Here is a 24,249-nt window from a genome sequence, read left to right as displayed (position 1 = left end):
GCTCCTCTCCTCCTTACACGCTCGCTCTCTGGGCTCGTGGGCAGGGGGAGGGGGGAGGGACGTCTCTGGGCTTATGTAAGCTGGGCGGGAAACGGGGGTCTGGGCCCTCGGTCTCCGCGAACTGAGCGACGCACGGAGTTGAAGGGCAGCAAGTCGCTGCGGTTCCCATACGGCGCAGGCCCTTTAGACGCGCAAAGCCTCGGGAAGGCTGGGCCCCAGCGAGGCCAGGACGCTCCCCACGCCCCTCTCACTCTCTCTTTTGTTCCTTAAGTTTTAATTTTAGATTTTTAAAGAGACACGGAAAGCTATTTTGCTGCGCTGGATAGTCTGAGCGCCATACCAGAGCTGGAGAAGGAGGTGGTCAGGCGCGGCGGGCTGGGCGCGGCGACTCCTAGGACCCCGTAGTCTTAGGATCCTGTAGTTTTCAGATCGTGAAGCCCGCGGGTGGGGAAGAAACTGCAAACCAGCAGCGCTCTGACGCAGCCACATTGTGCGCGGGCCTCTCCCCCCCAGCTCTGTCTCCCATCGCTAACTGCGGGGGTGGGAAACGTTCCCCTGGGCCGCCCGGGCCGCACACGCAGCCGCTCGCCCTCGGGTTTCCTAACGCGGTGGGCGCGGCCCGGCCCCGCGGAGCAGCCGAGGCCCAGCCACGCCGGCCCCGAGTTCAACTGCAGTAAAAGGGCCCAGCCCGCCCTTGATCACGCGGCTCGCCTGACAGCCCCGCTCAGGCCCGGGTCTAATTGAGCCCGGGTCACCTGGGAATAGGTTCAAAGGCATCCAGGCCGTAAACCACCTCCAGGCCCCGAGCCAGAACGGCCTGGCGAACAAAGAGCCCCCGAACCACTTCAAACGCGCCCGCGCTCGGCGTCCAGATGGCGCGGGGCCGACGTCCCCGGTGTCGCCCGCCGAGGCCGAGCCCCCGCTCTGCGGCCGCCCGGGCTGCCCCGCGGGCGCCCAGCGCAGGGGAGGCCGCGCGGCTCCCCAGACCGCCCTCTGTCAACAGCCGATTTGCGAAGGAGAGAGTGGGCCCCGAGGCTGGGCCCTGCACCGCGGCCTAGCGGGCGCCCCCGCCCCGCTCCCGCACCCCCGGCGGGGGCCAGGCAGGTGGGTGCGGTGGGCGCCGGGCGCTCCCGCGGAGGCTCGCGGTGGCGCTGAGGTTTTAACGCACTTAGAAGGACGGCCTGCTGAGGCCGTCGGGGCCGGGGCTCCCCAGCAAGTTGGGGTGAGAAACTCCCCCATACAACTTCTGGGCAGAGCAGGCCGCGTCTCCACGGATCCCCGCGTCGCGTGCGTGGAGAGCGGCGTCTCCAAGGGCACCCGCGTGTCCGCACGCCCGCTGTCTGGGCGCCGGGGCTACTGGCCCCCGCACGTCCCCCACCCTTGGCCGAACGTGCGGGCCACGGCGCGAACTCGCTGTGCGCCCCGGAGCAAGCAAGGCGCACACTGGCCCGGGCGCCCCCGGGGTCTCCCCGCCGCGTCCTCACCTCCTGGGAGCGCATCCAGGGTAGGACTCGCCACCCGCACCCCTCGCGGCGCGGGAGAGACCCCGCAGCCCGGCGGGTTTCGATCTCCAGTTAAGGAGCAGACAAAGCCGGGTCGGCTGAGCCCAGGGCGCGGCGCGGCCGGAGAGCGGTCAGAGCCCGGGATGGAGGCGCGGGCGGCGCGCGAGGGCCCGGCACTCGCGGGTGCCCGCCGCGGCCGGGGCCTAAGGGGGAGGCAAAACTGAAAGTGCCGCGCCGGGGGGCGGGGGCGGCCAGCAAAGGCCCCAGAACTTGCCCTGCCCCCGGGCGCGGCGGCCAATCAGCGCGCCGCCCTCTCTCCTGACAACTATTTAGCAACCCAGCCCGGCTAGGGTTTCCAAAAAAGTTAGAATAACTTCCTCTCCCGGAGACCTCGGTTTTGCACAAGCCGGCCTTGAAATCAGAGCCTTTCGAGCAGCTCGGAGAGCGTGTGCTCGGCGACCGCGGGCTTGGCCAGCGGCGCGCGCTCGGCGCCCGGCGCCCCCAGCCCCACGCGCGCCGGGCGGGCGCCATGGAGGAGGGCTCCAGCTCGCCCGTGTCCCCCGTGGACAGCCTGGGCACCAGCGAGGAGGAGCTCGAGCGGCAGCCCAAGCGTTTCGGCCGGAAACGGCGCTACAGCAAGAAGTCGAGCGAAGATGGCAGCCCGACCCCCGGCAAGCGCGGCAAGAAGGGCAGCCCGAGCGCGCAGTCCTTCGAGGAGCTGCAGAGCCAGCGCATCCTGGCCAACGTGCGCGAGCGCCAACGCACCCAGTCGCTCAACGAGGCCTTCGCTGCGCTGCGCAAGATCATCCCCACGCTGCCCTCGGACAAGCTCAGCAAGATCCAGACGCTCAAGCTGGCCGCCAGGTACATAGACTTCCTCTACCAGGTCCTGCAGAGCGACGAGATGGACAATAAGATGACCAGCTGCAGCTACGTGGCCCACGAGCGCCTCAGCTACGCTTTCTCCGTGTGGCGCATGGAGGGCGCGTGGTCCATGTCCGCCTCCCACTAGCGCCGCGCCACCCACGTCCGGACCGGCGCGCCAGGGTAGGTGCTGCGCGCGCGACGGGCGCCCTCCTCAGCGGGCGGGCCGCGGCGGCGAGGATGGGGTGCGCTTTTCCTTCTAGCGACAGACGGGGGTCCATCGGGAAGCTTCCAGGTGCCGGGGCACCCTTGTGGTTTTGTGCAAGCTCCCAGGCAGGGTGTCAGTCGGGAACGTGCCGACTGGTGACAGTGGTATTTTCCGTCCTTGCTTCTGTGGAGGTGGGGGCCTGTGGGTGAGTGTCGGGGGAGTGGGCATCAGAAGAACTGCCCGGAGCCGGCCGGGGCAGAGATCTGGGGACCAGCTTACCCACTGCGTCCCTCGGAGCGGAGGCCGCCCGGGAAGCTGCCTGGGCCGGGCCGGGCCGTGCCAGGCTGTGGCTTCGCCCCGTTCCCGGGGAGTGGCAGAGCGCGCTCGTCGTGCGGACACCCAGTTCTCCTCGACTGCTCTTGCAGGGTGTCCCGGCCCGCGCCTCGGGGACCCGGCCGTCGGCGACCTGGCCCGCCCGGTGGGCGCAGAGGTGTGGACCGGCGGCGCCTGGGTTCGCCTGGGGAAGGCGGGAGGACGCTGCCCTTTGCTGGCGGCTCCGGGGGCCAGTGCAGCCCGAAAGCCGGGGACCATCCGCGCCCCGAGCGCGGAGGACAGGGCCGAGGCTGAGGCGCGGAGACCGGAGCGCGGACACCGCCGCTGGGAACCCCGGCTGCCCGCAGGCAGGTGGAGTGGACCTCGGAGCTGGGAGCCTCTGGCCCCAGCCTTGAACCTCGAGAGTCTGGGAGGGGGCTCTAGCCGCGCTGCGACCGAGCGTTCGGCCCTGCAGGAGAGCGCGAGGGGTCCAGGCTGGGAAACAGGTTTGCAGGGAAAGGGAGGCGGTGCGACAGGGCCCGGCGCCGGAGAAGGCAAAGGGACACGGCTGCCGAGAGCACTGGAAGTTCTGGATTCCTCTAGTAGAGCGCTCAGGGCGTCCTGCACCGGCCCCTTTTCACCAGACACCTTAGAAGCCCCTTAGACAATGTCTAACTGCGGAGATGCTGTCCTGTCCTTTCCAGAAGGCTCTGTGACCATGCCTCTCTCAGACGATGGAGTGAAGGGTGCAGGATTTTTGGTGGAGAGAGAGCCGGGTTAAAAATCCTTCGTACTTGGTATGTTTTAGTTTCTTGCTCATCGTGCAGTGTTTTTATTCACGTCTCCACTTCACACAGAAGGAATTTAGATTAATCAAGAGCGTGCAGCCGCCCATTCTCCCAAGCATATCCATTTCTTTCCTGTGTGTTTTATAATATCTGCAAATGCTTTTGCTGTGGCTCCGAAAGGCTGACCTAGCACAGGTGGATTTTTTTAGTTTTTATTTTCTGTGCCACTGAAAATTCTTTTGGTGAAATAGGCCCCTAAGACAATAATCATTTTATAGGCTTTTTAAAAAGAATTTTTAGCAGAGAATAACTTACGGGGATCTTCTCCTATCTTTGTCAAAAGCAGATGGAAAGTGTCTCAATCACATATTTCCCTAGGAAAGAAAGTTTGGATTGGCCGAGTACTACAATGCTACAGTGGGATAATACATTAATTCTGGTTTTTGCTGCCTAAATTATGAGCTTCCATTAGTTAATTCCATTTACCCTTTCTACCACCATAGTTTATAGCACATCTGAAATAAGAACAAACAGATGAGGAACGTCGTCTTTTTAAAACGTACACGTATATAGCTTTGTTCAAGGAAAAAGTCAACAGAATTATCATTAAGACTTCCCTCCAGAAAATTATTGAAAACAAAAGCAAGAGGTATTACCTTAATGCAGGAATTTCGTAGGATCTTTTGAAATTCATTTGAAAAGAATCGCATTCCTAAAACAGAGAATCAGACATAGAGCACAGTTCACATTATATAAAAATAAAAGGTATTACTTATAATGAATAAATGAAAAGCATTAAGAGTTTTCTTGGGAAAAAAAGTCCCTGACATGTAAGAGATAAACACATTCAGCTGGAGAGCAAATGATCTCCACGGGGCCCATTTATTTATATTTTTCTGTACTTGAATATAACTGACTAGGTCTGATAAACCAGTTTCCTTAGGTGGATAGATACCCACTCTGTACAGAGGAGAAGGGAAATGTGAAAATCTTTGACCCCCTGATGATCCTGGACGCACCTTGCTTTTACTTATCAGGCATGTTCGACAAGCTTTTGCATTCTTTCTGTTTTGAAGCTGCTAGTCTGTATGAGTATAAATACAGTCATAATTGGTTTGATTTCCTGAAAATGTTGCTCCATGGCATTTGTTATTTATTTGTAACATTTTTAAGACGCATTGGGTCTATGTATTAGTAAGGAATGTCTAGACCTTTCCGTAAATTGCATGTGATTTTAGTGTCTGTTGAGCCATGTGAGAAGAGCTGTGTCTAGATGAAGAGCAGCCACATGAGACGCCGAAATCGCCCCTTTATATAAAGAGAAACACAGGAAGGATCAGAGCACTGCTGGCGCTAACGTGGATCGTGACTCTTTCCTTTGGCCTGGTGTTTAAAAATGCAAATACACAATGAATCAGGTGTCTTTGGACGGTCAGCGGGGTTCATCTAATCTGAACATCTCCAAAGGAGTTTTCAGTTTTCTCGTTAAATGCCTGAGTCTCCGGTGCAGGGTTGGCGGGGCACCTGGCTGGGAGGGTGTGGGGAGGTGATGATTACTTATCAGATATTTTTCGTGTTCTCTGCTTTGTGGTTAAAGAAGATATCTAACTTCTGCAATCTGCATAGATTTTCAGTAGGTTCCCACCCTCAAAATACTACTTCTTTTCCCCTAAGCACTTGTAGTTACTTTGGAGAACAGAGTAGGATCCTGTAACCATCTGATGTGTGTAAGCCTTTTCCTCTCTCCTGAAAATCGACTTTTTGGAGGTGTTCGTTAATGGCTAAATTCAGAATGCTTGCTGGTCGTGAAAGAAAATGAATCCCCTATGGTGAATGGAAATGCAGAATCCTAGGAGAGCTTTTGGTTGGTCAGGGGAAGAAGTGGAATGAATGGCCCAGCTACTTGAAATATAAATAATGTTTTGTTATAAAATGCCCACTGAAAAGATCTGATGTAGATAGAGGCTGACCTCTGTTACGTGGGTATTGTTTCCTTAAACATTTGTAGTTACTCTAAATCTTGCAGGAAGCAGGTCTTGCTACCCATCTGGCCAGAGTGGGAGCCGCAGGCTTGGGACTTGGAGAGTGGCTGTTTGAGGTCATTTGAAATGTAGTACTTTACTGAGGTTTTCTGAAAGCTGTACTATTTTCAGACAAGTCTTGAACCTGAAAGAGTTGAGTTTTCATCCTCCTTGCTTCACTGTATTTTGGATAGACGGCACAGAGGCCAGATTCCTTTCGCCTAGTGAAAAGATCATAAAGTAAACTCCTTCTGAGCAGATCACTATAACTCATAACTGTAGTTTAAATCTGGGCTTTTAAAAAAAACAAATATTTTAATAAGCCAGTTTTAAAGGCTGAACTTTTATGACAGTTTTTAAGCTTAGTATTTATATTAATCTATTCTCATTGGTGTCTTTAAAAACCCTGTGAATGTATGCTGGAAAGTCTGTTTATGTTTGTGTCTTGTCCTGGGAAAGGATAAATGTGCTGCAAAAAGCAAACCAAATACAAAGCTTTCTGCTAGCAAAGAATTCACGGACGAGGCAATAAAATTCAAAGAAGAGATGAATGCGTTAGTGTAGCCAAGAAGCAAAGCCATAAAGAAGACATAGAATCTAAGAGCTACAGACATGGATGCATTGAGAGGTAAAGCCAAGATGAAACACTAAAAGCAGAAAATGCTTAAAAACAGATTTCACATGGTCACCTGCGTCTACACATGTGATAAAACTGTATAGAATGAAACACTCACACACACACACACACACACACGGGTGCGTGTAAAACTGGCGACATCTGAATAAGGTCTGGAGAGTGTATCAATGTGAGTTTCCTGGTTGTGATATTGTATTATAGTTTTTTGAGGTGTTACCACTGGGGGAAACCGAGTGAAGGGTGTAAGGGAATCTCTGTGTACTGTTCCTTACAACTTCCTGTGACTCTGCCATTATCTCAAAATAAAAAGTTTGAAAGAAAAGATATTCCACAGGAATTTTAAAAATTTCTGTATTCAAATGAGCAAATTATATAAGGAATGATTATGCCTATCTCAGAGTAATAAACCCCCAAAAATGTGCTTTGAGCAAAAATCCATGTTTTTCCCTGATATCATTTGCATTATTGCACTTTTCAGAATATTAGGAATTTCTCATTTTTGCAATATATAATGAATTAGAAGTGGTTCCTTTTAATTCTAAAACAAAGAGTAGAATCCCAGAAATCTAGAGGAGAAATACCAATCAATACATTTATCCCTTTGCTAATAACGAATATATTTTTCAAAGGAATTTCAGGAAATATTCACCTGAAACTGCTACAACATTTGCTTTTAAGATACTAAGTCTATATTGACTTACATATCCCCCCCACGCACACTATTCTGAAGCCGATGATTTATCAAAATTATTCATCCAAGAAGTGTAGAGATTGAAGTCTTAGTACACAGTTGGGGGATGGGGAGAGAGAGAGACAGAGAGACAGAGAGAGAGAGAGAGACTGACAGAGAGATATCAAATCGTAAACTGAGGCATGGTTATTTTAAATTAATATTTGTTTGTCTTTAATAGGAACGTATTTTGTGTTTGGGTAAGTCTTTGACCGCAATTTAGTTATATTAAATGTGCCTTAATTTAATGTTTATTTTGGAGTGAGATACAGTGACATTAACGCTGCGATTTCCATGCTGATGTCAGCTAAGGCATGGTGGGATTTTTCTTCAGTGATTGCTAACAGTTGTCATGCTAAAAGGAGACTCGATCAGAAACTGGAAAAGCCAGCACGTAACTTTATTCCGACCTGAGAAATGTTTCGTGGTTACTTGAAAATAGAGTCATTTTGAGTCAAAACAATGTCTTCCGTGCTTTGAAATCTGTATTATTTTATCTGCAACTCTCTTGTTTAGAATAACATGATCCTGTGATTATGTGTAAGAGGCAACATGATTGAGAGAGCGAGGCATGGTGTCTGTGGAGGCTGTTATTGTTCAATTTCTTCCCATAATATCGTTTTCCTCTGTTATTTGATCAGGGAAAGATTTAGATGACCCAGCTTCTCGTGATGTCTCCTGTAGAATGGTAATTTTACTTCTCATATCCTAAGAGCAATGCCTCTAAAATTGGCCACATCTCTCCTTTCTTTAGACCAGAATTTCCCCATCAATTGAATGAAGGACAGGGTTGAGCCCAACGAGCTTTAAGTTATCAAAATCAGTTATTCTGAAAAATACTCCTCCTTTCTTTTTAGCTCATATTCGACCTTAAAAATAGCCACCTGCATCTTTGGGGAGAAATCGTAAATTATGTTGTCCGCCATTAGATTCCTTTTCCTTGCTGTTTGTGAGGGTTCACATTTGTTCTTCCGGACGTGCAGATCTGGTGTGTGACTGATGGGAAAGATGTGGGCAAAGACCCTAATTTTATTAACACTGCGATAGAGACCAAACAACCAACCCCAAGCCCAGGGCTGAGGTCTGTGCTGGGGTCACAGCCAGGGCCTCTCCGGAGCGTCAGGGAGAGCAGCTCAGAAGGGAAACCGGCGGTGGGTGTTCAGCCTTGTGCCTGGGAGGGGAGGTGTGGGGATCCTTTGTCCGACTCCCCATGGAGAACAAATGCCCCAAGTTTCGTTGTTCGTGCTGTTTTTCTGTTGCTGCACAAATGAAACACCACACTGGCCTTTCTGTTCGGTTCTCTCTGAGTGTGTCCCTCTTCTTGGCGATTCAAGAGATTTTTGCTCCAGAGACAAGTGAGGGCTCCTTGAGGAACAGCTTGTAAAATAAACAAACTCCCTGAAAGAAAACACAGGCCAGTAGTTTCTAGTCTCTGCCTCTGCGGCCGCGGTGGATTTCTGTGTGTGTTCGACTTTGATTTAACATTCTGGAAGTCAGAATGCAAGCAGGCAGCACGTTCTTTCAATCACGAGACCTAGAAATGAACATTGAGCTGCTATTTCCTCTCATTAATCTCAGCTCTTTAAGTAGATTTGTTTGCAGGGAGTGTAGTGGGATCAGAAGTCAAAAGCCATTTGCCTTGTTTGACTTTCTGGCCCTGTGGGCGCGAAAGTGCCTGCTACCTAGTCGTCTGCTTCCGTAACTCAGACTTTTAACTCGGGAAGAGTAACAGGGAAAGCTAGCCTGCAGGGATGGGAAGACCTGTACTTACTGGGTCACTTCCGGAAGGCTGTGTACATTGAAAATCCCATTCCTAATGAGACTGCCTTGATCAGTACACAGGAGCTTATCATTTCTTTGGGAAATGCCTAAAATTACTGCAAATTGGAGAGGAAAGGAGCGGGGAAAGGGCTTTATTTTCTTTCTCGAGTTGAGAGCATCGCCACGTCTCTATTCATATAATTGGGTTTGACTGATGAACAACATCGTCACTGAAGATTAATTTTCCTGAGTTTAAATCATCCCAAATTGCCTACTACGTATATATCGGGTCGTAACTAATGAAAGTCTTCAGAATACACGTGGCCACCTTGTTGTCCTTTTTCACGATATCTGTATGCGTCGGTGGGAACCTAAGAAAGAAGATTTGATCCTTCGTGCATTTTTTCTGTCTGGTGAGCCTTTCTTCCTCAGCTCCTTCCCCGCCCGGACCCTACAACCCCGCATCCTCTCTGGCGCTCATCCTTTAGCTGAGATGTAGCATGATTAATAACGGAAGTCCACGAAAGCTTTCATATCGTAGTAAGTGATAAAGGATGAACAAAAAGCCCGTCCTCAGGCCGCGACAGCAGCACAAACAGGCGTGGGGAATAAACACCCCGTCTCAGGTTCCCTGAGTAGAGCAGGCCTGGGTGTTCTGGAAATTCAGTGCAGCTCAGTAATAGATGTGCAGCCAGACCCCCCGCCCCCCAAACTGTGCGCTGGGTGACGCCCTCTCCTTAGCTGGCGATCGTGACTCTTCTCTAAAAAAACTGTTCCACTGATACTAGAACAAAAGTGCCCCTAATGGATATCTGTACCCTAGAAAGCCTGGTGTGTCCCGTTTTGTTGAGTTTTCTTGTGCAAAATGACCTGCTTCAACCACCTAGAACTGCATGAAACCATGGGGTGACTCCGCCGGCGGGCGCTTCCGGGCTGATCGTTCGCGGTGTCCGTGCTGGGGCTGCACGGGATCTCCACGCACACCCCTCTTGTGGAAAGAGTCCGCACAGTCAAGTATTTTAAGGGCAGAATTAACTCAAGGCTATTTTGCCGGATGTTAAATTATTGCCGCTTCCGGAACTCTCTTTTAGACGATTTTTTGAGGATAGAGATTTTCTTTTAATTAAACAATAAGCAAAAAGCGTGGACTGTGATATATTCATCTGCTCGTTTCAAAGATCACTATTATGCGACATCCACTTTTGTTTTATTACATTTCAAAAATGAACGATTTCACATAATTTCATTGTTGAGTAAATTTAATCTTCTTACGCGTCTCCAGCGATTCTGGAAACATGAATCGATCATTTATGATTTATATATGACAAAGGTAACTTTTTCAGGAATGGCAAAGTAAAAGAGAAAGTGAAGGTCTGAACAGGAAAAGTGATGTGTGGAGAATTGCACACGGAATAGGGCGATTGAGGGGATCAGGGCCCCTGAATAAGGAAACGGAAGGATCAGGAGTGTGTGCGGGCGCGGACCTCCCTCTGCTGGTCCCTGGAGACCCATCGTGTCTCCCCAGGGATCCCTGAGAAACCTAGAAGACAGGGGTTTATCAGAACAAACACCCTCCCGGCCTTCCCAGAAAAGGGACACTTTGTAAAATCCAGTAGGGCTGCCTCACCGCTGCTGTGATGATGCCCCAGGCGGGAGGCCACGGGGCCGCATGACCTAACAAGGACCTGCAGAGCCTTCACCTGCCACCTGCCCCGGGGCATCAGCGTCACCCCGAGAGGGCCATCCCAGACGTCCCAGAGGTGGTGCCCGACTTGCAGGACCCCACCAGAGGCAGCGGGTGCCCCAGGTACCAGAGAAAGCAGAGGTCCCTGAGAGCGCGGTGGCTGAGCGAACACCCTGCATAGGCGAGGGGAGCCCAGGAGGCGGGTGCTCAGCTGGGCCTGACTGGCCTCGGAGCTGCTGCTGATCTGCCCTCAGGTCACGCGGACGAACGGCTGAGTGTCAGCCAGCGTGGCTCAGCCTTTGCCAGGGTTAACGAGAAGACGTGGGAACTCAGCACTGGTTTCCTCCTCCTGTAGATAACCCCACTGTCAAATTTCACTTTGAAGCTTTCGCTCGTCCAAAGACAGCAGACTTCCAGGAGATGACACCCGCCCACCACTGAGGTTCACAGGGGAAACAGAACGCGCCTGGCTTTGCTGAGAGAAGCCAACTCACCACGCTGGCCATCTTGGGAAGCATCCTTCTGCTGGAGCTGCCGAGTTCTCTGAATGGTGATAAAGCGTTATTTGCACGGACGACAGAGTTCATCCTCCTGGCTCGTTCCTCAGAAGCGTGTCAATGTGCAGATTTTATGAAGCAAGCTCTTGGACAGTCAGCTTGTGTTGTGTATTTTTTGAAAGTTACAGCGAGTATCATTCAGTGTTAATTACATAATTTCACTTTTGCTAACCAGAAAGAGGCAAAGGGGAAGTGAGGACACAAAGAGCAAAGCTGGTGTGTTTCTGGCTCCTGGCACCCACCGTGCTCCCTCCTGCGTGACTCTTCACAATGTGAATTCTGGAGGTTTTAAATGTTCACGACTACATGTGGTCAACGAGCCTCTCCCCAGTGGATTTTGCTCTTCAGTGAAATCACCGTTTCCAGAACAAATCATATGCAGTTCTTTCCCTTAGTGAATTTCCCTGACATGGTATTCTTCTATTTGGAGAAATTTTAATCAGACAGAAAGCAAAGGAAGTTGCTCTTGTAGGGGCGGGCTAGGTCCCCAAGTGAATCTGTTGGGAAAAACCCATTGTCTTGGGTCCAGGGGATTGAGAATCCAAACAGGACTTTTCCTGAATTTGAACATGCAGTGGACATCAATTTCCTGCTCTCAGCCCTGCATTTTTGGGCTGAGGTGTGTCATAGCTTCGCTGGGACTCAGTTTTCCTGCCTTGCAAAATGATGGGGTAAGTTTCTCACAGTCCTGCGGTTATCAAAATTCCAAGAGCCAGTAGCACCCAGCCATTCCCTCCTGGGTATGTACACCAAAGAATTGAAAGCAGGTGTTCATACAGAAGTGCACACTCACGTTCATAACAGTGCTGTGTACAATAGCTAAAGGTGAAAACAGTACAGGTGTCCATCAGCTGAGGAAGGGGTCAGTACCGTGCGGTCTCTCCGTACAGTGGAGAACTGCTCAGCCAGAGGGCGTGATGTACTGGCTCATGCTACAGCGTGGGTGAATCTTGAAAACATTACGCTGAGTTAAAGAAGTCAGACACAAAACACCAAATAGCGTCGATTCCATTGACATGAAATATCCGGAACAGGCGAAAGTAGATTCGCGGTTGCCAGGGACTGGCGGGGAGGGAGGACGGGACACAATTGCTTAATGGGTGTGGGATTTCTGTGTGGGGTGATGAAAAAGGTCTGGAACTAGATAGCGATGATGTTTGCACAACAGTGTAAAGTTCTCCTGAATTGTATACTTTAAAATGGTTAAAATGATGAATTGTGTATTCTGCCAGCAAAAAAAAAGAAAAAAGAAAAAAAGTCCTGAGTCAGACTGTGGCCCTCTCTGGTGACTTGCTGGGATTTGGGGGTGGAGGTGTGCTGGACCTTTACCTTTTCTCCACTTTCCGGAGACGTAATCCAGCGTATCCACCTGATTCAGCGCTTATCAGATGCTTCTCGTCTAGTCAAGTTGTGTTGCCGAAAAGCATTTTCCTTTTGAAATCTCTTTCCTAATGTGTTCATAAAAAAAGTCCCTCAGACAACTCTGGTAACACACTTAGCGGCCTGTTGATTGTGTCTCTGGAAGCCTCTCCACGGTGGACTGGGGTTCCGGGGGGGAGGGGCGCAGAGGCGGGAGTGGCCCCAAGGTTCTGCACTGCCAGCCATTGACCCAACAGACAAGAACGGGGAGCATCTTCACACCTGCTGCAGGGGTGGCCCAGGAGCGTTTGGACCCATCGCGTCCAGCAATGGGCTCCCTAAAGCCCAGGGCCTGCCCACGAGTGTGCCTATCTCAGTCTGGTTCGCAGGCTCAGAGACCCCCAAAGGGGATGCTGTGGCCACCCCGAGCTGGTGATTCCTGAGAACGGGGGCCTCTGGCCCTGCGCTGCTCTTTTGGGTAAATCCCTCTCTTTCTCCAGTGCCACCTTCTAAGGGCTGGGACCCTAGCCCAGTGCAGAGTGGACATGTGACCAGCATGGTGGGGCCTGCCCCCAGAGAGAGGGACATGGGGAAAGGGGTGGCACGCCATCATTCGGGGCCAGTTGGGTGGTTTTTTCTCCTTTGATCTTTTTTCTCTCCTTCCCCCACTGCTGAGTTAACTCCTCACCTGCTTCCTGAGCCACTGTGCCCCAGAGACCCACCAGGGGAGACGGGTGGGAGAGTGCTTCCTCCGCCGTGATTCAGTTCCACTTCTAAAAACACCATCACCTTCGTGGTGTCATGCAGTCAGCACTTTGAGACACTTGCAGAAACCCCAGAGATAGTGTTGGGCTCATGGACTGTGTTTTGAGAATCAGACTGGAGGGCTCAGAAGAACACGAAGCAGGTCCGAAAGAATCTCACCAGGAGGGGTGAGTGGCTGAAAGCAAATTTGCTGCTGCAGTTCCCCCCTTCCTGGTCCTCTGTGCACCCCTCCCCCCAAAAGAAAACCACCAGGGAGGGAAGAAGAGAGGCAGACAGTTTCCCTCAAGCTGCTGAGAGAGAGAACTCAGACTGAGGCAGGAGGACAGGACCCAGGTTGCCTGCCGGCCCCCTAGTTAAGTTGTGTCGCCGCCTGACAAGAACCCGGGTCACCCCGCAAGCCAGACGCATCTTGTCCTGGGGCCCCGAGGCATCAACGCCACGTGCCTCCTCCTGCAGCTGTGAGGACGGAGCCCAGGTGCAGAGGGGACGCTCTTTGATTCACGAGTGCAGCCCAGCGCTACTGTACCTGGGGACACTGCTCCACTCTCCGGCCACCTCTGCTCTGAGTAACTGAACCGGGGGCTCACCATATCCCCCTGGGTGCCACACACTGTGGACACTGGGCCAGCACCCGGGGTAGGGCAGTGTCATGTTGGGCGGGTGGGCTCCATCCTTCCTGCAGCTGGTTTTCATATAACGGTCCGGGTGACGGGAACTAAGTTGGCACCCTTGGGCGCACACACACAGGGTGCCCCCTCCCACCTACCCCGTCCTTCTCACTGTCCCTGCAGCCAGTCGGGTGTCACAATGTCCACCCACCCAACCTCTCCATGAAAACATCGGCCGTCAAAGCTAATAGAAAATCAGGCCTCCTGGTGAATCCTGGCGGACAAAATGAATGTCGTTTTGTCCCGTCAAGGTCCACGGCTCTGTCCGGCGGGGATCACTGACACGTGTGTCCACCCCCAGCCCACTGGCTGGGGCGCAGCAGGAGCGCCGCAGAGCCTGACAGTGGACACGGAGGGGACGGAAATGACGGTGCTGATGTGAAGCCTTCGCTGCCCTGGCCCCTGCGGCTGGTCATCTGAGGAACAGCAGACACAAGTCACGAAGAAAAGGAATAATTGCAACTCAATTAAAAAATGAAACTTCCAAATACCAGAAAACTCGGATATCCAGAATTTTCAAATGAACTGCGAAGGAAATATTTACACTGTGTTTTATAATGGATCAATATTCTTATGAGACAAAGAGCCCTTAAAAATCCATAAGAGAAAAGACGATCACCCAGTAGAAAATAAGGGCAAAATATATGCACTTACAAAAGAAGAAATTCAGTTGGTCGATACACGTATAACAGTGTTGAACTTCAACAGTAGCCAAGAAATTCAAAATAAAACAGGAGGATACTATTTTTTTTACTAAAGTGGAAAATACATAGAGATAATGATAATTCCCATTATTGAGGAAACGGTGAGGAAGCAGGTCCTCTTGTCCCTGCCAGGGAGAAGATACATTGTAAAATCTTTCTAAAGAGGTTTTGACAGTAGGTAAAAAAAAGATCGAAAAATTGGAAATAGGCTTGGATGGAGCCAATGCACTTCTAGGAGTTATCTTTGAGTGAATCACGGTGGCCCTGCCCAGCAGCAGACACGTTCATATCAGCTTTGTTAACATGAGGGAAATGTTTAAAATGTCCTGAATGAATCGCTTGAATAAGCTGTGCGGTTTAGCCATGTTCTGGAACACTATACCGTCAGCAGATTTGGTATCGTAAGCAAATATTTAATAATGTGAGGGAAACGGTTATACAATGGAACAGAACATATGATCCCAGGTTGAAAATTCAGAGTGTGCTTGCGTGGGTATGTTCGTCCAGAGAGAGAGAGAAAGGTAAGGACACGTGTCTCTAGACCAGAATGTTAGTGGAAAATCTTCCTTTCCTTCTTATTTTTATTGCTTTTCTTTATTTTCCAAATTTTCCGCAAATGCCATGTATCACTTAACGCAATTTGAGAAAACCAACCAGGACGCTTGAGAGGGAGGGTGGAAGGCTCTTCCCAAGCATCCCTTCCTCTGGACTCTGGTTAACCCTCCGACCCCCAGGCCCACGCTGGTAAAGCAGGGCTCCTGCAAGACAGCCTTCTGTCCTCCTGCAGATCCGCCCTCGCTGGAACTTTCACTCCATGTCACAACTTTGGTTCCTACTGAAGTAACATGTGAAATATATATTTTTTGTTATCTTCTGTAATCCACCGTCACCACCCTGTCCCCTGTCCACCGTTTTCTCAGAGGGCCTTTAATGCTGGGACCATTTGATGTCTTCTTCCAGAACCCATCAACTTGGCCCAGCTGGGCTCCCTACCGGGACCCCAGGCCGGCTTCTTCTGGTGGGGGCGGGGCAGGGGGGACCGTGTACCTTTCTGTTTTCTGCCCTTATCTCCCGGGCAGATCGGCATAAGCGTTAATTACAGGAATTAGCTCATCCTCTTCCCCTGTGGTCACCCTGCCCTCGGTTTGGTTTCAGCATCCTCGTTTGTCTTTCTTTTCTTCTCTGTATTTGGGGATATATGCTCTTAATCATAAACCACTTCAGATTTGTGGAAGCAAGTGGAGAAAATACAGTGGACTGACTGTCCCCGAATCCAGACTGAGAGGAACCCCAAGAGGGAAGCCTCCTTACCTTCTGGAGGCGCTTGTGCTCACCAGCCACTGGAATCCAAGGTTCAAATCGGTCACCCCTGCCCCCGCTCCTGGCCTTCGGGGATGAGCGGCACACGTTCAGGACCGAAGCAGAAGCTGGCGGTGCCGGTGGGTTGACGCCCCCTCCCATCCTGACCAGTCAGGTTCCCTAGAAGCCTGGACCCCGGTGGTCTGCAGCCTCACCTGCTACCTGAATCACACCTGCACCTCCCAACCCAGCGTCCCTGGGCTGAGCCCGCAGCTCTGAGTCTCAGGTCTCCTTTCCAGCTCTGGACCGTGGTCTGACGTGCTCTGAGGCTGTCTCCTTCCACACCCTGCGCTGCGCGGGTGCAGGCTTCTGGCGCATTCTGGGACCCCCCTTGCCAGATGGCCAAAGCCTTTTCAGAAGGATGGCTGAAATGCTTGTAGGTTTCCAGCACTGCTGGCTGGAGCGGCGCTGATCTCCAGGAGGGAAAGCCCCGGGCAGACGCTTTCCTCCAGGCTGTCTGTCCTCTGCAGTACGCCCGTGAGCACTCGGAGGCAGCGAGCTGTGCTTGAATTCTCAATCCGAAACCACAGTTGCCTTTGCTGTAGAGACATAAAGAAACCAGGAGGTTAACGGCCGGGTTAGTCCCCGCCGTGGGCCTCCTGCATGAATCAGAGCCGACGGGGGAGCATGAGTGAGTCAGAGCGATGGCTTTTTGTCTTCTAGCTGCGCAAATAAACAGAGCAGGAAGGCCGAGTGGGGCGCCAGGAGCACAGGGCAGGAGGCGGCGCCCTGCCCCCGACGGTCAGCCTCGGCCGGGGGAACGGGGGCGCAGGAGGTCGGAACCCGGGCCGGGGCCTAGACCAGGTGGGACCGGGGCAGGGAAGCTGGTGCCGTGGGGCACAGCCGGGCCGAGACGGGTCTGGGGGAGGCGGGTGCAGGCCTTGGCTGCTTTGCAGAGACACGGAGCCAGGGTCCCCCCTGCCTGGGGTCCACCCGCCCCTTGGTGCACCCTGCCCGGCCTGCACGGGCATAGGAGGGACCCTGTTCCACGCCCTGCGCTCGGCCCCTTCTGAAGTGCCTGTTGGGCACCTCCCCTCAAGCAGCCCCCTTCTCTGAGCTCCTGTGTGCCAAGGAAGGGGGTTTGTGAAGCCCGCCAGGTGCAGCTGGGTGGCACCAAGGTTTGGGGGTGGCTCGGAGGGGTGCCTCCCACCGCGGGCCTGGCCGCGTGGTGATGTGAGGGGCCTCCTCTCTCCCCGCAGACTGGTACAGAGGGAGGAGCCACGCTGCCCCAGAGAAGCCCAGGGAGCAAAGGAAGACCAGTGAGGGTGCTCGCTGAGGCTGTGATGCGGCGTATTTAGGGGTCCCAGCACTTGGCACGTAGAGTTACTTTAATCCTGAAAATGGCCCAGCGAGGTGTGTGCCCTTACTCCCAATGCCCAGATGGGGAAACTGAGGGGCCTTAGCTGAGGCCATCTAGCTGCAGTGGGCGGAGCCAGGAAGTGCCCGCAGGTGGCCTGTGCCTTCAGCAGGTGGTCTGAAACGTGAGACGCCCCCTCCTGTTCCTGGGATGGGTGGTCACACTGGGGATCTCTATTTCAGACGAGATGGGGACCCCCACGTGCCGTTCCCTGGGGAGAGAGCAAGGGTTGGGCCTGGATGCTGGCTGCGCACCGGTGGCATTTCCTGCGCCCCTGCCCACTGCCTGCGGGAGCCCATGCAGCTCTCTGCCAGGAGGGTGGGGGTGGGGGTGGGGGGAGGCTGATTCTGCTTCCAGCCACCCCCCACAGGTCGCCACGCCTGTGCGTTTCTGTTTCCGTGCTGTCAGGATTCAGCAAGGCAGGCTGGTCGTGATTCAGCCTGAACACAGGAGCCCCAGGTCCAGAAATGGATTCAACCCTCCCTAACCCAGGTTACCCTCCTGGGCATCAACCCACTAGGCAGGGGTGAAGCCTCTGAACTTACAGAGCCCGGGGACGAGGTGAACCTATAGACTTGTCACCGGAGCTTGTTTCGTTTGCTGTGGTATTAGAAACATGTTCCTTCTAACCCAGAGAATCCCTGCTACCTGTTTAGATGTGTGGCGTAAATAAACAAGCAGATGTCACGCTCCCTGTCAGTAGGGAAGACTCCCCACTGTCCACACAGGGCCAGCATGGATCGGATGTGCTGCCCAATAGGGGCCATTTCCTGCCACTCAGCGCCCTGCCCGGCGGGGGGCGGTTGGGGCCCTTCCTCTGGGCCCATCTTAGGACAGTAAACAATAAACAAAAACAAATTTTTGTTTATTTAATTTATCCTTTTTATTCAACTGCTTTTTAAGAGCAGTTTAATTTTCACAGCAAAATTGAGGGGGAAGTACAGAGATTTCCCACATACCGTCCGCCACCCCCACACACAGCCTCTCCCACCAGGGTGGAGCATTCGTCACAACTGATGAAACTGCACGGACACGTCATCATCCCCCAGAGTCTGTATCAGGGCTCACTGGTGTGGTACATCCTGTGGGTTTGGACAAATGTATAATGATGTGTATCCCCCATTGTAGGGTCATACAGAATACTTTCACTGCCCTAAAAATCCTCTGTGCTCTGCCTTTTCATCCCTCCATCCCCCCAACCCCAGGCAACCCCTGATCTCTTTCCCGTCTCCATAGCTTTATCTCTTCCAGAATGTCACACAGTTGGAATCGTACAGTACGGAGCTTTCTCAGATGGGCTTCTGTGTCTTGCTGATGTGTATTTAAGGTTCCCCCATGTCTTTTCAGGCCTTGATAGCTCATTCCTTTTTAGTGTTGAATAACATTCCATTGTCTGATGTGCCACGGTTTACTTATCCATTCACCTCCTGAAGGACATCTTGGTTACTTCCAAGTTTTTGGCAATTGTGAATAAAACTTGTAAAAACCTCCACGTGTGGGTTTTTGTGTGGACCTAAGTTTTCAGCTCCTTTGGGTAAATACCAAGGAGTGCGTTTGCTGGATCACAGGGTGAAAGAATAGGTTTAGTTTTGTAAGAAAGCATAAAACTCTCTTCCCAAGTGGCTGCACCGTCCTGCAGCCCCCACCCCCACCCCACCCCCGCACTGACCAGGAGTTCCTGTTGCTCCACAACCTCACCAGCCTTTGCTGATGTCAGCATGCTGGGTTGTGGCCCTCCTGGTAGGTGTGTAGTGTTATCCTGTCGTTCAGGACATCCGTCACCTAGTCAGCCAGGGCATGTCTGCAAGTCACTGATCTCATCTAATCACCTCCATGGTTGATGGAGAAATATCCGTAACATGGCGTACGAAGTGCTGCCTCCCTTGGGCCCCGTCGAACGTCGATTCTTTGGCCATCCCGCTACCCCACCCCTGCCCTCAGCACTGCTCCAGGTTCCCTCCTGGCTGCGGCTTCTGCGCACTTTTAACCCCGGGCATCCTCTCCGATCAGCTCCACCAGGGGGGCAGGTCTGTCCCTTTCACACGGTGCTCTGCACCTGCAGGGGAGCTACCTGGAACAGGTGTTCCATTGGAACAGGTGGAGTGAATGAGCAAATCCTAGTGTTGTGTCCTGAAAACACCCATCTCCTCATGCTCTGTGCTAGCGTGCCCCCGCCTCTGCCCCTCTGGTACCCCCGTCCCATGTCCCCTTCTCTGGGGGGACTGTGGCATTTGTTGTGACCCCCGCCATGCTCCCCTCACAGTGGCCCTGTTGCTGTAACTCTCTCCAGGCACGTCTGACTGCCCAATATCTCTCGAGTGCCTCCAAGACCACGTCTCGCTTATACTTCCACCCGCCTGGCCCAGCCCGAGGCCGGGCATGTGGTCTGTACACAGCGTGTGTTTGTATGATGCAAAAATGCAGGGGAGGGGATTGCAGGAGGACCCTCTGTTTCCCTACCAAGTACACAAAGAAATTATGCTGTGTCTGTGATACAAAAGCACATTTTCTCTTGTGACAGGAAAAAGTATTTGTGATTTATAGTTCCCTCGCTGCCTTCTGAGGGGAACGCTCCTGGAAGCTGGGGGGCCTTGAGTTTGCTGGGAACAGAGAGTCGGCCTCTCCCTGTAAGCGTTGTCCATCCTAGAAGCCTGTGGCAGTTTGCCGGAAGGGGGGGCTGTGACATTGGAAGGAACACAGCTCCTGAACTGCTGTCTGCAAAGGAGGGGGTGAAGAGGGAAGTGGGGGGAGAGAGAGAGAGAGAGAGAGTGGGAGAGAGAGAGAGAGAGAGAAACTTCTTCAGTGCATCCTAGCAGAGGGGAGAATAGCGGGAAGAGATACATCTGGATCGGGGGGCGGGATTGTGATTTGTGATTTGAGGATTGAAGTGCTGTACACTAAGTGCTATCTCCTTTGCCCTCAGCACACACAAACACACACACTCTCAGTAAAATACTCATTTCTCACCAGGCTTTATGCAGTGGCTTTGAGGGTGGAGGTGCGATAAGGAGAATCCCAGCCCGGCTTCTGGCATGGGGTGGGCTGTGACGGGAGAGCGTCGAGGCTGAGTTCCCTTCGAGAAAGCAGAAGAAAGCAGTTACTGCGGGGCTGCGGAAGGCCCGGCCTGCCTGCCCTGGGCTAGTTGCCAGCAGACGGCATCTAGAGACCGAGGGCTGGGTGGACAGGCTGGCCGCCAGCTGTGGGCTTCACATCACCCCTGGGAGATGCCTCGAACCCAGGGCGGAAATGCAATAGCGTCCTCACCAGAAAGAAGCTGATGGGCAGGCTGGGAGGCCGGGGGCAGAGCATCCCTCCCAGAGGTCTCTGGGTGCATTCCCAAAGGCCTGGATAATGCGGGCAGGAGGACGCCTGGAACCAAAGGGGAGGGATGTGCCAGGTGGAGGCCGGAGAGAGGAAGAGCCAGACATGGCGCCCGGCAGGGCCAAGGCACCAGGCAGGCTCCCCCGCAGCCAGGTGAGGCTCTTCACAGGGACTGAAAGGACGGTTGAAAGAAGGAATGGAGTTAACGGAAGCCCAGGGAGGCGGCTGGCACTCCTGGACCCCCTCTCCTGACAGACACAGACCAACATAGCCCAGACATGCGTCCCTCAGATGTAAGCCCGAGTCACTGGGACTCCTCTGGCTGCACCAGCCCGAGGCTCCCGAGGACTCCAGGGCCCTTGGGCATCGTCTGCTGAGGCCCCAGGGGCCTTCTCTGGGGGGCGTCTAGAGCTGGTGGGCTCCAAGCCCCAAACTGCCACCTGCCCGGAGCTGGTACACGCTGCGCAAAACCCGAGCCCAGTGGTGTTGGTTCCGAGGTGAGGCAGCGGGTCTCAGCGAGGGGAGGGTGCTCCGTCACACAGAACTTGTGCGCAGGATCAGCCCGGACTGGGGTCTCCCCTCCTCAGCGTCACTCCATCACGCCATCAGTGGCTGGACCACAGCTGCTGGTCCTCACAAGACAGAAGATGCTGGGGAGTGGGGTGGGCAGCAACGCGGCTCTGGCCGTGGCTCTGTCTGTGACATACGCTGTGTTCCGAGCTGGGTGATTCTCTGGGATCAGAACCCCCATGCTCTCCTCTGTCCCCGCCCCCCCCCCAAGACGTGGCTAGCCGGGCTCAGCATGGACAGGACGTAGTCTGATGGCTTGGAGAGTACTGGGGGAGCCCTGAGTGCCGGGCTTGTACCCACCAAGTCCCCAAGACAGTCCGGCGATGGGGTGGGGGTGTGGAGAGGCAGGGGATGAAGAAGGAGCAAACGCAATGGCTCAGCACGGCTGCAGCCATACGCCCTGCACTGTGGGCCCTGCCCGCGCTGACACCGGTGACGGGGGGACGCTGTGTGGTCGGCACGGGTGGACCGTGGTGTCCGTGGGCAATCAGATCGTGTCGAGTGGGCATGGGGGATGCAGGTGCCTGCAAGTGAAGGTGTTTTGTGCAGAGGCAGAGCCCAGGGAGGACTCCACGGAGAGGAAGCACCGCGTGTGTGGCTCACCGGAGGAGGGGGCACCGTGGACGCAAGGGCACAGAAGGGAGATCAGTCAAGAGAGTGAGGGACTTCACAAGAAGCACTGGCACCGGCTGCCGCTGCTGCAGCTTCTTTACCCCATGGAGATGGAATTTTATCCGTCCAAAAAGAACAATCTGGGCTCTCTCAGTAAAACTTTCAGGAGACAGGCAAACGCAATCAAAAATAGACAAACGGGACTCCGTCCACTTAAAACTCTTCTGTGCGTGAAAGGACACAATGAACAGAGTGAAAAGGCAGCTACGGATGGGAGAAAATATGTGCAAATTGTGTATCTGAGAGGGTTAACGTCCAGAGTATGTGAAGCACTTCTGAACTTGACAACAGTGACGATAAAGATCGATTTAAAAATGGGCAAAATACCTGAGTAGACGTTTCTCCAAAGATGATATACAGATGGCCGACAAGTACAGGAGAAGATGCTCAACGTCACTCATCATGAGATAAATGCAAATCAAATCCGCAGTAAGGTACCACCTCACACCCACTAGGATGGCAGCGAGCGCTGGCAAGGAGGTGGAGACACTGGAGCCCTTGTGCACCATGGGTGGGAACGTAAAAGGGTGCAGCTGCCGTGGAAAACAGTACGGAGGTTCTTCCACAACTTAGAGATAGGATTACCAGGTGATCTAGCCACTCCTCTTCTGGGTAAACACCCAGAAGTGTTGAAAGGGGGGGTCTTTCAAGAGGTATCTGTACACCACGTTCATAGCAACATCATTTACAGTAGCCAAAAGGTGGGAGCAACATTCACTAAACATTCACTGAGGGTTGAACGGACCAGCAAAATGGAGTTTATCCACATGGTGGAGTATTATTCAGCCTTAAAAAGGAAGGACATTCTGACGCAGGCTCCAACACGGATGAACCCGGAGGACATTAGGCTGAGTGAAACATGCCAGGTGCAGAAAGACAAATACTGTCTGATTCCACTTATATGAAATCCCTAGAGTGTCAGACTCCTAAGACAGAGGCTGGGCAGAGAGGAAAACAGGAGATGTTGTTTAATGGGTACAGAGTTTCAGTTTTTCAAGATGAAAACATTCTAGAGGTTGGTTTCACAGCTGTGTAGATATTCTAAACGCTACTGAACTATACACTTAAAATGGTAAAGACGGCGCATTTTAGGCCGTGTATTTTTTTTCACATTTAAAAATAACTGAAATATAGTTGATTTACAGTACAGTGTACAGCACAGTGATTCACTGATTCTATACGTATGTAGACTATATTCCATATTCGTATGTACAACTGAATCACTCTGCCGTACACCTGAACTAACAAGATATTGTAAATATATATATTCTTCAGATTCTCTTCCCTTATAGGTTATTACAAAATATTGAGTATAATTCCCTGTGCTGTACAGTAGGCCCTTTTAGTTATCTATAGTAGTGTGTTATGCTATGTGTTTTTTACTACAATTAAAAAAAACTTTCAGGAGGTGTTCCTGTCATATTGATGCAAAGAGGAACAGGTGTTGGGCAGTGGGTCCCCACCGAGGGTCCTGCCTTCCCCGCTCCCTCCACGATCTGCTGGTGTCAGATCCCCCTGAGGGCCCCTAGCTGGAAGTCTTGGGTTAGTTCTGTTTGGGGCCAACTTTTGGGCCCTTTGACTTGGAGGCTGGCCCAGGCAAAAGCCATTTGGTTTGTTCATTTTACCTTCCTTCCAGGGGCAGGAATTCTGGGCTGACAGTGGCCTGAGCTGTAAGGCCACGACTCAGGCATCTTTTTTATTCATCTGCATTTAGATCTGGTAACTTTTTGGCCAACCCTATGGAGGGAAGTGGGATCCTGTTTCTTTTGGTGCGTTCAATGTCTATTACTTTGATACAGATATGTATCTTTAAGGTCATTCAAACAACAGGCCTTGGATGTTCTTGGAACGGAGAATTAAGAAATAGGACATGCCTTGGGGGTGGGGGAGGTGGGCACGTCGGGCCCGGCAGACGCCAGTTCACCTTCTGGACCGTGTCTCCCCGCCCTGCAGGTGGCAAGTCTGAGGTCGCAGACATACAGCCCAGAGCACACACTGCGTGGGGTAGTTCAGAATAGCTGGTATTAGGCGATGGAGTTATTTCTTCAGAGCCCTGTCTTCACATTGCACACGCATTTGTTGGGCACTGACTGTTTGCAGCCCTTATATTTGGGTCTGGAGACTAAAGGTGATCATGACTTGGTCTCTCCCGTAGAGAAGTTGCCCCCCGCAGCCCCCCACCCCGCAGTCAGGGAGACAGATATGTAAGCCACCAGTTATGATGCCGGATGTCAGCGTGCTGTGACAGTGGTTTGCAAACAAAGAAGCGGTGGATTTATCTCCTGGACGCCATGGGAAGGCCAGACAAAGGTGCGGCACTTTGGTGGACTCGGTCCTTCGTTCGGCAGAAATTTATCGAGCTCTGTCTGTGTGCTGGCCTCCCAGTTAGAGGCTGGGATTCCAGGAAGAG

The 24,249-nt window shown here is 52.6% G+C and overlaps 1 protein-coding gene and 1 pseudogene across 1 annotated transcript in view; one reads left to right on the top strand and one right to left on the bottom strand.

Annotated features, from left to right (window-relative positions):
- Window positions 1–600: 600 nt before the first annotated feature.
- On the bottom strand, window positions 601–1,499 carry LOC132521936 (uncharacterized; annotated as a pseudogene).
- A 394-nt stretch (window positions 1,500–1,893) lies between these two features.
- The window catches only part of TWIST2 (twist family bHLH transcription factor 2), a 50,481-nt gene continuing 28,125 nt past the window's right edge, over window positions 1,894–24,249 (top strand). Inside the window, exon 1 of the mRNA XM_060151205.1 lies at window positions 1,894–2,549. Coding sequence (XP_060007188.1) covers window positions 2,032–2,514 — 483 coding nt within the window. The 5' untranslated portion in view covers window positions 1,894–2,031 and the 3' untranslated portion in view covers window positions 2,515–2,549. The remainder of the gene's footprint in view (window positions 2,550–24,249) is intronic.

Source organism: Lagenorhynchus albirostris, chromosome 6 (genome assembly GCF_949774975.1).
Source record: "Lagenorhynchus albirostris chromosome 6, mLagAlb1.1, whole genome shotgun sequence".
Lineage (NCBI taxonomy): Eukaryota > Metazoa > Chordata > Mammalia > Artiodactyla > Delphinidae > Lagenorhynchus > Lagenorhynchus albirostris.
This window is presented reverse-complemented; position numbering and strand designations above follow the sequence as displayed.